Source organism: Argiope bruennichi, chromosome 6, assembly GCF_947563725.1.
Source record: "Argiope bruennichi chromosome 6, qqArgBrue1.1, whole genome shotgun sequence".
Lineage (NCBI taxonomy): Eukaryota > Metazoa > Arthropoda > Arachnida > Araneae > Araneidae > Argiope > Argiope bruennichi.
In genome coordinates this window covers 14,661,177-14,679,947 of record NC_079156.1, presented here as the reverse complement: position 1 = coordinate 14,679,947, position 18,771 = coordinate 14,661,177, and the positions used below count along the sequence as shown (strand labels likewise).

At 28.0% G+C, this 18,771-nt stretch overlaps 1 protein-coding gene and 1 long non-coding RNA gene across 2 annotated transcripts in view; one reads left to right on the top strand and one right to left on the bottom strand.

The window, feature by feature from the left end:
- The window catches only part of LOC129973017 (forkhead box protein D5-B-like), a 35,494-nt gene extending 19,286 nt beyond the window's left edge, over window positions 1-16,208 (bottom strand). The window contains exon 1 of the mRNA XM_056087363.1: window positions 15,210-16,208. Coding sequence (XP_055943338.1) covers window positions 15,210-15,468 — 259 coding nt within the window. The 5' untranslated portion in view covers window positions 15,469-16,208. The remainder of the gene's footprint in view (window positions 1-15,209) is intronic.
- Window positions 1-18,771, top strand: part of LOC129973018 (uncharacterized) — an 87,569-nt gene that overhangs the window by 34,478 nt on the left and 34,320 nt on the right. The window lies entirely within an intron of this gene.

Here is an 18,771-nt window from a genome sequence, read left to right as displayed (position 1 = left end):
ACTTTTTTTCCCATTCACACGTAATGTGCTCGTCAAGTTTAAATTTCATTTTTATATTTTGGAAATAAATTGTTGGAAAATACGGTATATATATATAATTTTTAAATTTATTAAAAATATAAACTTAATTTATAGGTTAAAACATCAATAAAATTGAAAAGATAATTTTTTGAACTTTAAGATGATGGGGGGAAAAACCCATTTTTGTACTGTAATATTTGCGGAAGTTATCGCGGAAAGATGCAAAAATTTTGTTAATTCTTAATTAATAAAAATTCTAATTGAAATTTTAAAAAAAATCTCCACTATGTGCACATTCTCACCCTCCAAGTATATATACTATATGACAAGTTTGGCAGTTCTAGATCAAAGGGTCTGATCTGTAGAACGCCAACACACACAAACATTCATCTTTATTAGTAATTATTAAGATTATCATTAAGATTTATTAATTTTATTGGTATACTGATACATTAATCTGTTGCCATTCGATTGCCAATCAACAAAACCTATGGTAATCGACATGGATTTCAGATTTAAGCCGAAATTATTTGATCTTCGATGCGCGCTAGATCAAATGCCCTTTCTTCATGAGAAGGAGAAGACAATAGGTGTTGTTCTTTTACGCAGTTTGTTGTTCAAATTGCTAACTTCATTCGAAGTAAGTGCATGCGTAAATTCAAGAAAAAATGCAAATCGAATTAGTCAATGAGTTCAAAAATGCTTTGGTCTTTAAAAAATTATATGGACATTTCCGACTCCAGATTATTATCAACAAATTCGAAACTAGTTTGCTTTCATTACTTTACTTCATATTTTTACCACGAAAACCCCCCAAAAAATCATATCCTTACCTGTTTATCCTTTGATAATTGAATTTTGAATGAATAACTTATTGTTTATAATATTTTTCATTCTAATAAATTATTTTATTCATTTATAACTTTATGCTAAGAAAGAAAAAAAATTCTAACAGATTTAATAGAACAGTTTTATTCTAATACAAAAGAATTTGATGGTGCGTAATTCCCTTTTTTAAATATAAAAATTTTATTAATTTTATTGGTATACTGATACATTAATCTGTTGCCATTCGATTGCCAATCAACAAAACCTATGGTAATCGACATGGATTTCAGATTTAAGCCGAAATTATTTGATCTTCGATGCGCGCTAGATCAAATGCCCTTTCTTCATGAGAAGGAGAAGACAATAGGTGTTGTTCTTTTACGCAGTTTGTTGTTCAAATTGCTAACTTCATTCGAAGTAAGTGCATGCGTAAATTCAAGAAAAAATGCAAATCGAATTAGTCAATGAGTTCAAAAATGCTTTGGTCTTTAAAAAATTATATGGACATTTCCGACTCCAGATTATTATCAACAAATTCGAAACTAGTTTGCTTTCATTACTTTACTTCATATTTTTACCACGAAAACCCCCCAAAAAATCATATCCTTACCTGTTTATCCTTTGATAATTGAATTTTGAATGAATAACTTATTGTTTATAATATTTTTCATTCTAATAAATTATTTTATTCATTTATAACTTTATGCTAAGAAAGAAAAAAAATTCTAACAGATTTAATAGAACAGTTTTATTCTAATACAAAAGAATTTGATGGTGCGTAATTCCCTTTTTTAAATATAAAAATTTTATTAATTTTATTGGTATACTGATACATTAATCTGTTGCCATTCGATTGCCAATCAACAAAACCTATGGTAATCGACATGGATTTCAGTTTTAAGCCGAAATTATTTGATCTTCGATGCGCGCTAGATCAAATGCCCTTTCTTCATGAGAAGGAGAAGACAATAGGTGTTGTTCTTTTACGCAGTTTGTTGTTCAAATTGCTAACTTCATTCGAAGTAAGTGCATGCGTAAATTCAAGAAAAAATGCAAATCGAATTAGTCAATGAGTTCAAAAATGCTTTGGTCTTTAAAAAATTATATGGACATTTCCGACTCCAGATTATTATCAACAAATTCGAAACTAGTTTGCTTTCATTACTTTACTTCATATTTTTACCACGAAAACCCCCCAAAAAATCATATCCTTACCTGTTTATCCTTTGATAATTGAATTTTGAATGAATAACTTATTGTTTATAATATTTTTCATTCTAATAAATTATTTTATTCATTTATAACTTTATGCTAAGAAAGAAAAAAATTCTAACAGGTTTAATAGAACAGTTTTATTCTAATACAAAAGAATTTGATGGTGCGTAATTCCCTTTTTTAAATATAAAATTTTAATATTTGTAATTTATTAATGCATTCAAGTATCTACTTTCCCTTTTTTTCACCTACGTAAGTCTCTTTTTTTCCCTAAGCCTCAACTTTCTTGAAAGGCGGGATGACTGATTGCATTTGCATCCTTCATTTTTAAGCAGATCAAATTTTCCGCGAAGCTCAGTGCCAACTTTTACGCATCATTAATAATGCGCGGCTTTCCTATATATATATAAGGCTTGTGTTAAAGGTCAGGCCTTTATTTATCTTTTTGTCCTTTAGAGCAATTTATATTCAAAAGCAATGTTTATTAAATTTAGTATAGGCGAATTTTCAATTTAATGTACTTTTAACACTCATATAAAACTCTGGAAAAGCAGTGGTACATTTATCAGCGTACATTTCAGAAATTTAATAATATGATTGCTTTTACAGTTTCATATTGTATGAACTAAATCAATTACAGGACTCTTTTGGTTCTTTTTTTATAACGATGGATATAAAATATTTGTGACATCTTGAAATGTTTCAAATAGTTATTGGACATTTATTATTTAAAAAAAATTGCATTCTTTTGGGAAATATGTATTCTTAGAATTTCTTATTTAAAAATTTTGAACCATTTAATTTTTTTAAACAACCCTACAGCATTATTCCCTTAAATATGAATGCTATAAACAATTTTCAAAGAAATTTTCATGAAATTCAAGAGCAAAAAGTTGTTTTAATTTATTTAGGAAATAAGATTATCAAATAAGTAAGTATGCCAAATTATTTCGTAATAAAAATCGTGAACAATAAAATAATTTTTTATTGAATTAACTTCTTTTTCGTGAAGAATTAGATAGTCAAAAAAAGGAGCATTGTATTGTTACAAATAGAATTATTATTTTTTCTTTAGAATTCCCAATAATATTAAAGGCTCAAAGCGACAAATATAATTGATTTTACTGCATATAAAGCTACTTAACTATAGTTAAAATAAAGAATATTAAGCCATTATACATATATAAATATTTGCTGAGGGTGTTTAAAGTTCATGCCTGTTTTATCTGGCATGGAATCCGGAAGTTCTAAACGAATTCTTTTACTACGAATTACTTTGACAGAATAAATGCTGCAAATAACAAAAAATATAGTCAAATTAAAATTTTTAAAGTAAATCCTGATTAAACATATATCTTTTAGAAATAATAGGCATACAATTAATTTTTATATATCTTTGAAATTTTTCATGCAAAATGGAATTGCTAAAGGGCGAAGAAATGTATTCTTTTCGATAATGCGTAATCAAATTAAAATTTTTAAAGCAAATCCTAATTAAACAAATATCTTTTAGAAATAATAGGCATACAATTAGTTTTTATATATCTTTGAAATTTTTCATGAAAAATGGAATTGCTAAAGGGTTAACAAATGTATTCTTTTCGATAATGCTTAATCACCCTTACTTAAGGCTATCATTTTTTACTTTCTCTTATTTGAAGTATACATTGAGTAAGTATTGTAATCGCAAAAAAATTCGAAATCGAGATTTTCACAAATTTGTAATTTTCAGATTTTTTTGAATCCGAAAAAATAGATTTTTGGAATGTCTGCCTGCGAACATAAGTCAAAAAGACGTTGAGTATGACAGTGGAATTGAGAATGGCGGATGAAATTTGATACATGGCATCTACTCCAAATTTGTAGATTTCTATCAAAGTTTGAGCCAAGCACATTTAAAGGAAGTTCTATCTGTCCGGAAGTCTATCTATCTATCTATATCTGAATATAACACGATAAACGCAAAACATAGATATTTAGAAGATAGATTTTAATATCCAAAATGTAGACACTTATCAAATTTGAAAACCAATCCATCAAGAAGTTGACCATCTGATCTTTTGCATGCATATAAAGGTAAGGCCTTTGTATTAACTGTATTAAAGGATTAATAAATTAAAGCATCGCGCTCTAATATGCTTTTCCGGAACTATTTCTAACAAATGGGTTAATAATATCATATAATATAGTTAATAATATCCAAATGCATATATTAGAGTGTATATGAGAAAGTTTAAAGACATTACTCCTAATGTTTTTTTTTATCTGTATATAGTTATGAGATTTCTTAGGAGGGAACAGACAGCATCTGGAAGATCACATTTTTTAATTTTTTCGAAGAACATTATTCATGTCTTGGACTTCAAAAACGATTCTACAAAAATCAATTAGTAAGAATCCAAAAATAGTCGCAGGTAACATTATTTAACAGGAAAAAAAATCTTTTCATTAAAAGGATAATTTCAAGCAAAAATTTATAGAAGAAACGAACTCTTAGTGATTGTAAGAAAAAATTTCGGATTTTAAGAATTCAGATAATGGTTGTAAAATTCCTGAATGTATCAGCTGAAGCTATATATAAATTTAAAAAAATGATTAAAAGAAAATGATAAGAATAATTATAATCTTTCCAATAAAAGTAGCTGCGAAAATTTTTTTGCTATACTTTATGAGAATCATATTTTCTTGATTGTATTATAAATAAAGCAGTGATTTTTAAAAATTTTTATCATCGAACAATATATTTATTACCATAAAAACGTAGAAATCGATATGAAAATATAATAACTATCTTTCGTATAACAAAAAGCTTAAATTAAAATGAGTCTGCACACATAAAGGAAAAATAAAACTGATTTTCCTTTTTTAGTATTCAAGATGGATCCACAAAGAAAATAGAATTTCTTTAAATCAAAACAGAACAATCAATTTGCTTAAGAATTTCTTTTACGAAATGAAAAAGGAGCAATATGAAGGATTTTACGTTCTAGTCTATTATTTATTTTCATGAAAATACATCCTGTCAAGTACAAGAAATGGATCATTTACAATTTTTCTCTACTATGACCTACCTGATCTGCTAAACTTTTTGATGTAGATAGTGTTTTTCCTCTTCAAGTTGCAGATTAGAAGCTGATGTATCATAGGTGTCTAACAAGAACAGTTATTAAAAAGAGAAAGGTTCGTCAAAAGTAAATATTTTTTTGCAAATTGTCCAAGATTCAATAAATTTTACAAAGATTCATCATCATTAAATCCTTGTGAAAAAACTTTTGAGATATAAACTTGAAGTATAAAGACTATCAATTACATTTCACAGTCTTCAGAATATTTGACTTTATATATTTAAAAATGTTTTCCCATCCATCGGATGACTGTTCCTGGATTTGCTGATGTAATTAAAATTATTGTTACCTGATATTACATACGAAAAATTATCAACTGGTTTATTTAAAGCAATGAAACGATTTTTTCATCTGTTTTGGGCAGAATCTATAAATTTGATTGAAGAAAATGTTTTTGGAGGTAAATTTTTCTGCACTCATTCAACTCGCACATATATGCTTCTGTTAGATTGCTTACTATTTATTCTGAATGCCTATTTTTTGATGATTTGGCCTTTTTGGAATTTCTTTTAATCAGCAATAGTTTTTAACTATTTCACTAACAATAAAAAAATTGTAAAGAAAAGGATTCTTGGAATTCTGAAAATCAAATTACGATATTGTTCGTTGCCTGACTTTCGAAATGTTCGGCTAATTGTGGTCTGAAAATAATTTCATTTATGAATTATCCATTTATATAAATTCGAGTTCTGCAACCACCTTATAATTTTTTTTGTCTAATCAATGATGAGTGGCATCTTTCAAAATCAATTGTCAAATTACCAAACCATCCGTTGCCAAGCTTTTGACATAGTCGGAAAATTTTGCCTGAAAATTTTCATTTGATGAATTATTACTTTATAGTCAATGATGAGTAATATCACTCATCGTCAAGAAAATCTTTCCATTGATAAGATGCTTCGTATAAAAAAGAAGAAACTAATCAATTTTGTAAAAGAAATCAAAGAAAACATTTACAATTTCAGAGGATCATGAAACCATCAATTGAAATTATGTTTGAACATCAGTTTAAATTTAAGGCTAAAAAAGCAAATAATATCTATCATTTCCAACAAAATTAATTGGAAATAATCCGGAATTTCCAAATTCGGGAGACTAAGAAATCAAGAATTCCTGATAACACCTGAACACAATTATTGGAATAGTTTAACTAGAAATGAAAAGAAACTGTAAATAACAAATGTCGTCTTGGCAAAGCTGAAGCAGCAAGTTTGTGAATTATTTTCAAACCAGGATTCATTTTTTTAAAGGATATTATTAAGGATTCACTTTTTTTTTCTTAAATTCTTCTCGAAGAATCGTTGAGCTAGAATAATGAATCCTCTTTTTAATATAAAAATATAACTAATTAAATAACTTAAAAGAATTTTTAATTCAAGAGAAAGTATTTTATAACATGTTAACACTTTTAATTTCGTTAGCAAAGAACTCAGAAGTTTCTCATTCATTTTGCAATGTAAAATATAATTTTCGTATACATTTGATTTAATCGACATATTAATATTTTAACGTAGTTCATTAATCTGAGTTTATACGACAGTGGGGAGTTGAAATCCAGATATAATCTGAATTTCGGATTTTGTTTTTACTTTCATAGATTCCGAATTACTATATTTGTAATAGGTACATAAACTGACTTCAAAATTTTTTATTCATTTAAAAGCTACGTACACTTTTAATTTCAAGATTGGATACAATTCATGTGACCACAATTTCTTGTCTTGATGCTCATAATGAACTTTAAATTATCAGTGTAGGAGGATTCCCCCCCCCCCCCGAAAAAAGCAAACCTACAATTAATAGATATTTTTCAAATATATATTTATACATTGAACAAACCAAAGTGTAATAATTTTTCTAAATGAATATGAAAATAAATTCATATTTGATGATAATATATAAATATTTTATTTCGGAAAGCCAAACTGCCTGAAGAAGGTGTACATATGTATGTTTGTAAGACCATTGCATTAATATTCTTCATTATTTGAAATCATGCCAGGTTTTCATTACACTTCAAAGTAATTTTCGGGAATTTTGAAGTGAAGTGGCGACTAGCTCTGATAGAAGTTGAAGAGAAAGATTTTAAAAAAGCAGAACATTCTTTTTGTAACTTGAATGAGAGGGGAAAGGGTCACATACTATTGAAATGGAATGTGTAATAAGATACTGAATATGAAATTTCTGTTTCTGGGATTGAAGTGAGTCTTATTAATGGTTATTCATTGAAACTTTTAATTTTCATATATAATAGCATGTATAAAACTATAATTTCCATTTAGAAATCTGCTTCAAGCTGTTTCATAGTAAACATGTTTCATAAATCAACTGCAAGATTAAGAGCAAAAGAACAAAGAAAAGCAAGAGCAAAAGAAATTATTAAAATTATTATTAAGAGCAAAAGAAAAAAAAATCGCAATCATCGGCATTTTCCAGCAAAATTTTTATCAAATTTCCTTTTGATATATCTCTCCAGTTTCTAAAACGCAACTGCGAATTTTTTGTATCGTAGTTGTTCCATAAAAATCGAAGTCGAAAATGCATGTTTTGAAATATAGTTGATTTTTCAAAGCGCTGTAAAAGTATTCTTATTCAACTTTTTTCAAAAATTTCTTATCATAGTATGAATAGTCTTTTTTGAAATTATTATTATAGTAGGCTGTATTTGATTGGTATATTTCATATATTTAGGAATTATTATTTGTTTGCACTTATAATAATTCCTTAACTTTCCAACAAATTATTACATTTCTTATTTTGCCTACAATTCTAACAATTAAAAAAGACATTTAGTTCGTTCATCGCTATTACAACATTACTGAAATTAATGAAACAAATAATTTAATTTATTCAACTGCATTCTGTGGATTTTAAATACATTAGAATAACAATCAGACTAATTTTAACACTGTTTGAGCCGCTTTTTAGTTTGTTCATCCCTCTGGTAAATATCTTTTGAAATTTGTGAACCAGGGGAAACTACTTTTCAACAATCGCATATTTCCAGCACTAAGAAAGAAAAAGTTTTTAATGAAAGTAATACGATTCATTTCATGCAATCATAACAGCAAAATAAAGTAGTCGTTATAAAACATTTGACTCGTTCGAATCTAGGAATTCTGATATTCAGATGCAAAGTTTCCTTTAATTCTCCAACAACATGGTTTTTACATGACATATTCTACATGTAGTGTAATTTTTTTACTTTCACATTTAGGGAATATTCAAACGGAAAATGTTGAAATCGTCCAAAAATTCTATATTTTGGTGAATCTCAACGTTTCAGACACTTTAGATTCCGAAAATCAAATTTTGCGAATAATGTCTGTTCGTGATTCAATAATGCTAATAAAAGGGCAACTAAAACACAAGCTGTCAATCTGAAATTTAAATGAGTAACCAAATCTCCTATCAAGCTATGGACGAAATACGTCAATGGGAGTCTGATTGTTGCTTTGTACATTCCCATGCAGACTCAGGAATTCAAAAACATAAGTATTAGTTATATAAATGAAATTAAACCTTTACACTCCGAAAAATAATAAGGTGCATAATTATGCGAATGACAGGGCAAAAATTCCTTTTATTATTTAGGAAAATCTAATATAGAGGTTTGGAATAATTTCTAAAAAATAATGAAAGAGTTTATGCTATTATACATATCTTATAAAAATCATTATTGGACAAAAATGTAAAAACTATAAATCTTTCTAAATAAGAATCAGATTTGACACAGGAGTTCAAAGGCCTAAGCAAGTTTAGTTTAGTTTAGTTATATTAACGTCCCGTTTGAAGCAACACTAGGGCTATTTTGGGACGGACCTTGTCATTTTGAACCGCGGTCAGATGACGAGGATGACACCTGAGCTGGCACCCCTCTCTCCACACCACACCAGCGGGAGGACGTTTGTTCAGGACGGATTTAACGTGCAACTGACCCCCTTACACGACGATTCTTCTGTGGAATCGGGTCTCGAACCTGAAACCCTCAGATTCCGAAGCCGAGACCTTACCACCAGGCCACCGCGGCCATACCAAGGTCTAAGCAAATAAAATCATTAAAAGGTTGACCATCTTTAAATTTTTGTATTCCAAGTACATAAGTATGATAATTCAACGATTGAAAGTAATGTCCCCGAAATTTTCTAGCATGCTCTCTATTAAACATGCTATTCCGCACCTCCCATAGAAAAATTGTGGACCTTGGATAAGGAAGAGAACACTTTGCATGGCATTGACGTATATTAGCTACTAAATATTAACCTTTGACATAAATTTAGCATTTTTATCGAATCTATTGTGTGATCCGTGGAGATTTTTTGGCAATATCTCTCTGACATTCAAATAAAATATCTGAAAAAATAATTTGTGTTTTTGATACATTTTTTCCCAATCGCCTGAAACCAAAATTTGACACACAACTACATTTTAGTCATTAAATCGCGTACCAAATTGAATATGTTTAAATCTTTGAGTTATCGCATTCACATGCTTCTGAAAGTGCAGACCGAGATACATTCAACTCCTTGTTGGATTTGGCATAAAATTTGATCGGTGTATACTCTGTAGATGCTCAATATGTGAGCCGAATTTTATTCATCGTGTTAATTAATATATTTGATATTATCCTATTAATTGTTATATTCGAGCAACCAAACACACGGAATAAACTTCATTTCATATTTGTCACTAATCTACAAATTTGGTGCAAAAACCATATAACCAAATTTCATTCATCTAGCTCAAAGACTTCTTGATTTATTTTTGTCAGAGACAGACGAACAGGCAAAACGTCAAAAATATGCTTCTCGAAATCAAGTAGATCTAAAACATAGAGATTTATCGAAGTCCCGAGGTTGAATTTTTGGATGATTACAACAGTTTCTCTGTGTTTCATATATTTCTCGTAAGAAAGTAAGAATAAAGACAAAAAGGTGAAAAAAATAAAGTAAACAAAGGTAATTTGAAATGCGATATACCCACATTATAATTTTGTATCAAATACTAGAATCTCTCGACGAAAGGAATACATCCAAAATCTATAATCAGATACTTTCATTATACTAAGGTATATTCATGAAGATGGAGAAGATGTTTACTTTTAATAATTGTCCAGAAGATTCTGCCTCTTTTAATAATTTCTTTTTTTTTAATAAGAATGTTTCTTTGATAAATTATTGTGAGAAGATTAGTTACGGGGACTTTGGGATCTTTGAATAATAAAAGAGTAAAACGGTTAATAGCTTACTCTTCAGTTCATCATATTGGGTGAATTTTAACAGGAAATTTTATAAGAATATGAGTGATTTATTTAGTAATATATAAAACATTAACCATAGGAATTATTTGAAAATTAATGAAGGATAAAATTTTAGAAGCAGGAATACCAGGAAAGATAAGATCAAAATGGAAGTTTTTTTTAGTAGTATTAAATTTAGGGGTGATACCACATATGCTAGGCTTTTCGTTAAAATGATGGTTATTTTATAATTTAATGATGTTAGATTTTATATTATTGGTACTAATAGTTTTAATATCTGTATTAACATTTTATGTATATTTATGAATTTCATAGGATGAGTAAGAATAAATGGATGAAATCCAATTCCTATTAACAGAAGTATTATTATTATTCAAGTTTGATGGGTTTTTTAAACCCGGTTTTTTAAAGTAAATTTGTCACATTTGAAAACCGGTGATTAAATTAAGAAAACCGGTTTTCCGCAATGCTTGAATATTCCTCTTAAAAAATGAATTTTATCTGTTGAGACCGATTTGTCTAGCAGCTGAAGGCTTAGGGCGACGAGATGCAAATTTATTAACAAATGAATGTATATTTGAATTTCTGTTAAATGAACTAACAAATTTAAACAAAGAAATAAGTTTGAAATTATTATATGCTTTAGAAGAACGAATTCAAAAAAGAAGACAAATAGAATCTGAAATGCTTTTGCTGTATTTACAAAATCCACAAAACATTTCTAGTTCAGCTTCAAAAACCGAAATTATTAAGTTATCTGGAAAGATATTGTCTAGAATATTTCCAAACCCTTATGTGGAAACCGATTCTGATGAAGAGTAAATCGAAGAAACAACTCCTCAAAGTAAGCCTTTTTAAAAGAAGCCATGGAAAAATCAGTTCATAAGTTTCTTGAAGAGCCTGAAGAAAAACTTGCAAATCCAAAGATGATGAACGCTAAATTTTCATTACTTGAGGCAATGAATAAAAGAACAAAAAACTTAGATTTGTTATTTGATGCCATGAAAACTATAAAACCTAGCTTAGTAGCTAGTGAACGAGTATTTTCAATTTGAGGCAATATTGTGTCCAAAATAAAAACAAACCCACCGTTCAGTGGATATTTTAAGTTTTTTAAACTCCCATTTTCTTAGAAGGAATTAAAACTGGTGAAAATAACATAAAAATAATTTGAAATTTTTGTTTGAGTTTCAGTAATTAATATGTATATGTAATCCTTAATTTTTTTAATATTTTGACTTAGATATTGATTTCGTTTTTCGTTATTTTATATAAATTAAAATTATTTTTCCCTACACTGTTTTTTTTTTTTTTGACAAAAAATCGAAAATCGGCTAAAACTGGTTTTTTTGGGGAAGTATTGAATTTAAAAACCGGTTTTTGTATAAACCCTAATTATTATATATAATAGGAGTGAACATTGATGCAAGTTTGTAATTAATATTGTAAGTTATTAGGATATAAATTCTGTTAGTTTCCAAGGTTCAGTGAACTGAATTTCAAGTGTAAAACGTACACCATCAAATCAGGAGAAAACACTTGTATTGGTTTAATATTTTGAATCCAGTTGAGTGGAAACGGCAAATATACGAAAAATACATCTCGGTAACACACAAACAAAGAGAGATTACCCTCTCCCCTTCCTCATTGAACATAAAGTCGACACTAATCATTGAATTGCTGAATTTTTAATTTTAAATCTGTAATTAAATGAAAGTATTAAAACATTTAAAATGTAAAAATCATTTAAAAATGGCTTCAATATCTAAAATGTCCTTATATTATACTATAGGAATTAAAATAATAATAAATGTCCCAAATAAGATGTGTCATCCAAATAGGAAGTTAAGTAAATTCGTAGGTCAAGGGATTAAATTCTGAATTAAAACCTTCCTGTTCTAGAAAAACTAATGGAACAATCTAAGAATTTGAGTAATAAATTTATTGCTCCAATTTTTTTTTCTCGTAATGCTGTTTGTGCAATAGATTTACAGAAATGCATTTGGTATTCAAATTATTGTGTTATTTTTGTTGTTGCCTGTTTCAGTCTGTCTATTATAATCTTAGAATTTGCTATGATGAAACGAAAACTCATTTCCCATAATGTCATTTCATATATCATTGAAATATTTCAAAAATGCTTTTTAAAACTTTTCTTTCTAAACAAAGGTCATAAAATGAAGCTCTTTCACAGAGTTATTTTTGTAAAAAGGAGATTTTCTAATCACTGTTAATAATAAGGAAATAGTCTCTGTTAATAATAACGGTAGTTAATAGTCTAATAATAGTTAATAGTCTCTGTTAATAATAACGGTAGTTAATAGTCTAATAATAGTTAATAGTCTCTGTTAATAATAACGGTAGTTAATAGTCTAATAATAGTTAAGTCTCTGTTAATAATAAAGAAAAAGATATGCGCTTGACTTAGAGCTACCAAAATTGTCTCAATAGTTACTTCCGATTGTAGAAGCAGGCACCTAAGAGCGCTGGTTTAATTATAAATTAAGTGATATTTTGGCGTTTTCAGAGATAATTTCCGATAATAAAAATACACACAAAAATATTTTTATTCCATTTAAAATATCATCAAATTATTTTTTTATAGTATCAATTTAGTTGACGCACAGTTTTAAAACTTACTTTAATGGATAATTTATAATACACTTCATTATTTTTTTCGTCTTGTTACAAAAAATTTTAGCTTGTGTTTTTCTTCTATTGTTGACATTCACCATATGAAGATTTAGTTCATTTATGGCATACTGAACCTCTTTTTTTAAAGTATGATTTTTGTAAAATTTTCTATTTTTCTTCATTTTTGTGGTAGTTGGAAATAAAATTTGAATTTAATTTCAAAAAAGCGACAAATTTAAAAATTACTTCGCCGGATGAATCATTAAAATCAAACTAGACATAGAAATTCTTCTAGAAATTTTTCACAAATACTAATCCCACCGAACCAGCTGTCTTCAAAGGCGGTTAGTAATAAAAAAAAATATATCATACTGATGTACCTCATCTTTGCTAACAACGAAATTATGAGCGAAGAACATATTGCTTGTATAAGCTTTTATTTTTATTCTACCTATCATTTGAATTTGCAAGTGATGATCTTATAATAAATAATAAATGTTATTGTTAATGTTAATAGTTTTAGTTAATTGTTAATTGCTTCATGAAAATGATGCTTAAATTCATGAAATAAAGCATTATTTCAAAATATTAATAGTTTATAATTTCTTATAAAAATAATTGCAAATTTTATAAAGAAGACAGGAGACTTTATAAAAATAATTGGATTCCTTTATGTTTGTTCCGTATAATTTAACCTTTTGTTCCAGAATTTTCATGATCGAAAAGCAATATTTCGTAGAAAGATATATTTTGAACCTATCAGGTAATTTTTTCTTTATAACAAGTTTTAAAATTTTTATTCTTCAGTAAAACATTACAACCTGAGATATATAAGTCGTAAATATATTTATACTCACATAACTAAACAATTTAAATCGATTAAATGAAAGTGTTAATTAGAAAGCTTATGAAACACAAACCCAATAACTTCCCGTCTCATTTTGCAAATACATTGAAACTACTTTTGGAAAATCAATCAACAATTCATGCTATCATCCATAATTTAATATTTAACCACTTTCTGATATCATGATATTATGATACAAAATGTATCTCCTTAAATTATAAAGATATCTTTATATTGGTAGCAAAGTGAAAGCAATTTTAGAAGAATTATAGTTAGTATCTTTGCTAAAACTGTCTGAGAATCTCTGAAATACAATCTCTCCTATAATCTCGAAAGCATTAATGCTCCCGAATTCTTTTATTTCGGGTTTTCAAGACAAAGATATGACTTAAAGATTTTAAACATTAACCTTAATGTAAATAAAAATCCTTGAGAACATATGTATTTGATTTTCTCCAAATCTTTTTAAGCCATAGGATATATTCTCAAAGCACTCAAAGTGCAAAAAAATATTTAAACGTTCAGTTAATTGAAGTGCAATGTAAAAGATTTATTTCGTGAAGGATGAATACTTTCAAATCAGAGAATCAAATGTTCAGAGAAATTCCTGACTATATCAAAAGTTTGAAGAATATAAAATTTCAAGTATCTAGAAAACCGATTTAACGTAGCCGAAACGAAAATATTTAAATCTATAAGTCAAATTCAAAGAAAAACAAAATCCAAAAATTCAAAAGTAAAGAAGAAAGGAAATATATGTTAGTTGTAAAAAGTTTGAAAAAGACAATTTTTGTAAAATAAAATATTTTAACGAGATCATGACCTTAATCATCGCAGATATATAAGTTGGCGTTAAAATAAATTTTACGAATTCATTTAATATAATTTTATTTCTGGCATATGCAATTCCATTCCAAGAAACGAAAGCTTTATCGTAATGATTTATTTCCAATAATAATGAACTAAATCTCTTTCTGAGAGTCAAGCTTAAATAATTTTCAATACTTCTTATATTGCAATATGTGATGTTATATTTCTAATTTACAAGAAAAATATCATCACTTAATTTTGTACTAAATTTGAAGATAAGAGAAATGATCAACGTAAACAAACAAACAAAAAATATATAGCATTGATATTTTGATATATTCTCCTGTGTTTAAACTGCAACTCGGTTACTTTTATTTTAACTCTTTCTGCATTTTCCGTGGTATGTTATCATTTAGGATGAGAATGTAAACTTAAATAAACAAACTGAAATAGTTCAGTGAGTATTTACCTGAAGAGTTTTTTCTTGATGATCCATGAGCAGTTTCTTGAAGTTCTTCAGAGGAGCTGGTCGGAAGTTGGGGCGGCTGAGGCTCCAAAGAGCTCTGGACCACCGTTTCGGCGTTCGAATTGTCCACATATACCCCCTTAGTGTCCACTGTTGTGGTGGACACCGGGGTGAACTCCATGTCTCTCAATAAAAAATCGGTATCTTCGATGTCGGACATGGATTCGATTCTTGCGGATCTGTCATTTACGGCTTCCAGCATGTTGAAAAGGGGTGGCAAAAAAAAGTGTTCTTCTGTTCGTTCCAGTTTATGGTGACGTCAAACTCTGACAGCGAATGATGATCAGTTGGAATAGTTCGCATTTCCTGGCCAGGTTCCTGATCACTTAGGAGCCGGGCTCAGCGGAGGGAGGTAGCATCTTATCCAGTCGTCTGCTACACCCTTTGCGATAAATGTATCGAATTTTTCTTCTGTGGGATGGTTGATTATAAAAATAAGCATATCATTCCAACCCCTCTAGAATAAGGCGGAAATAAAGCAGCAGGATTTGAAGTTGGGGAAAAAAAATGAAATCTCGTTTCACTACGTTAAGTTTCTCTTTGGAGTATTTTGGTGTTTCCATCCAATTTTTTTTTTTTTTTTTTTAATCCAAGCTGTTTAACCTGCCATCAAAAAATATTTTTTTATACCTGAATGTCAACACAGACAAAATACCTTTCCTTAACTCCTTGCTTTTGATCTAATAAAAGCATCAGGGAAAGGAAAAAAACGTCAGAAATATCAAAATTAATCGTACTTTTTTGCCCCTCTCCAACTCGGAAGTTTGTTTCTTTCACTCTTTTTTTACTAAATTTCCTTTTAAATTAACACTCCCTATGCTTTGAGATGGATATATAAAAATGTACATACACGTGTCTACCAGTTAAGCTAGACCCTCGCGACTAAGTGGCATTCAGAAATAACGGCTTGAGGAAAAGGAGAATTAGAAAAATAAAAAAATAAAAAGAATATATTCCTACTTTTTGCGGATTTCTTCGAGATAATATTCCGTTCCCGCAGAAAGACCGGGCAAATGCGTCTGCCAATCACGGCCTGCGTCAAATGACGTCACGGACGCGTCACGCTCTGATGTTGAGAAGATGCGAAGAATGAAAAAACCGGGAGTGCGAAAGATGCCAACCTGGCCTCCAAAACTTTTTAAAAAATCGTATTTAAAGTTGCGGTAAAAGATGGGAGAAGCGGAGGTAACTTTTCTGGAAGGAAAAAACAAAATCTAAGTACGAATAAATTATTTTTGGTGTTCTACATTTGTTACAAAGCAGTTAAGTCTTCCAGATTTAATACTTTTTGCCATTTCTCATTTTTGATTGTTATTTTTCTCTCTCTCTCTCTCTTTCTTATTTGTTTTTTTGCTTAAAATAAATAAAGGCACTTGTGCCAGCTCCTTTAGTTAACTACTTTTAAAACAATAAATATGAAAACAGTTGTAGAATCTCCCAACTAAATATTATTACAATATTATAATATGAATTTTTGTAAGATAATAGAATGCAATACTTAGCATTTTTAATTAACTTATTGCATTCATTAACCATAAAATAAAAATTATTTTATTAAATATTATAAAAATTCTGTTCAAAAATTCATTCACATTTTGTTCCCATATTTTAATTTATTTAAAGCTATGATAAATGGTTTTCCTTCGTCTACTTTGTAAAACAAGCATAATCAGTAATTAATTAAGGGATTAACAATTTTTAATTTCTCTTTCAAAGTAGGATTACAAATAATATAAGAAAATATTTAATACGTTGACATATTATAGCAAGTTAACGCCTAACTCTATTTAAAACACAGATTTCAATTAATGTCTATTAATTGAAATGAAACTACTGAAATTCCGATAAATGTGAAGTAAAATTAAATTCTGAAGAAAAACATTTTTTTTTCTTTCCTATTTTCATTTTTAAAAAAAAATATTTAAAAATCAACAAAAACAACGGCAATTGCGATAAATAAATCCTTTATTTATCATAATAATGAAACGAAATCGATAATGAAAAGCAACCAAAATTACGATAAATGTGAAATAAAATTAAATTCCGAAGAAAACCATTATTTTTTCATTCTCCCATTTTTTTTTTAAAAAAATGTTGAAAAATTAATTTAAAAAATCATATTTTTTGTACATAAATATTATAAAATGTTTATTTGATTGAAACAAATTTTAATTTAAGAAATTTGGAAAAACATATTGAATAGAACAGTGATTAGATATCGCAGATTATCTTAGATTGATTAAATATCACAGAAATAAAATGAAATTGTCTTATAAGTAGAAAACTAGACTTAATGGGATAATTAGATTCTGGAGTGGAAATACTAATAGGCAAGATATGGAAACCATAAGATATAATTATAATAATATCTTCATAATGGATTTGAGATTTTGTATCCTGTATTTTATATATTTTTTAAAAATATAATTCTTTCATTTTTACAACATTAATTAAAGACCACAACTATGCTGCATTACTAATCAAAGAATTAAATCTCCGCCGCAATAAAAATATTCGTATTAAAACAAGCATTTAATTTATCAATTGCGACCAATGAAAACCTTCTAAGAATATTTTATTTTTTAATTTGGCAGCACTGCCCTAAAATTCTACCACTGCCTTCATTTTTATCGCTATAAATATTCATTTTGTTTAAAATTAATTGAAATAACTATTTTTCCGGGTATTAGTAAACACAATACATAATTATGTAAAACAAAATAGAATACAATGAATTGAAATATCTTTACAATCTTTTGTTTGAATCCTGAAAATTAGTATATTCCGATATGAGATCTCTTAGTTGTACTAATATGCCAAAATTCGATTTCACATTATATATTTGCAAGTATTGAATACAATTATGATTGTTTCTTTGCACAAACCTCTAATTAGAGCTACATTTTGAAAATAACGTATTAACGCATTGTAGCTTTAAATTCAATTTATGATTGAAATGCTTTAATTAAACTCATTTTCTCAATCTGTCTATTTTTTTTTAAAATGTTGTTCAGACTTATCGTAAATTTCAACACATATACAATCCAAACTTGCGAGCTGTTGCCCACGACGATTAACAAATTGTGTAAAATTTTACATTAAAGCATTGCATTGCAAGTATTATTATTTATATCACAAGCATTTTATCTATAAATTTTCTTAATTTATGGTTTCCTATTTTGGAAACATGAAATCGATGGGGAGAGTTTTACTAGCAAATCAATCAGCAAAAATAATTTTATACTCATCTGAAAAACAATTAATTAAAAATCAATCATTGAAGATATTTTGGCCGTTTTTCTTATAATGTCATTTTAGAAATGTCAAAAAAAAATTTTTTTTAATGTTTTTAGAAAAAGTAGCTATTTTTTAAAAAATTCTTAACATTCAGTAAATTATGTCATAGGCCCAAAACATTTTTTTTAGACACGATAATTGTTTGTCCTTTTTGTGGACACCAGGATTTTTTCCTATATTGTTAAAAATCATACTACGAGAAAAAACA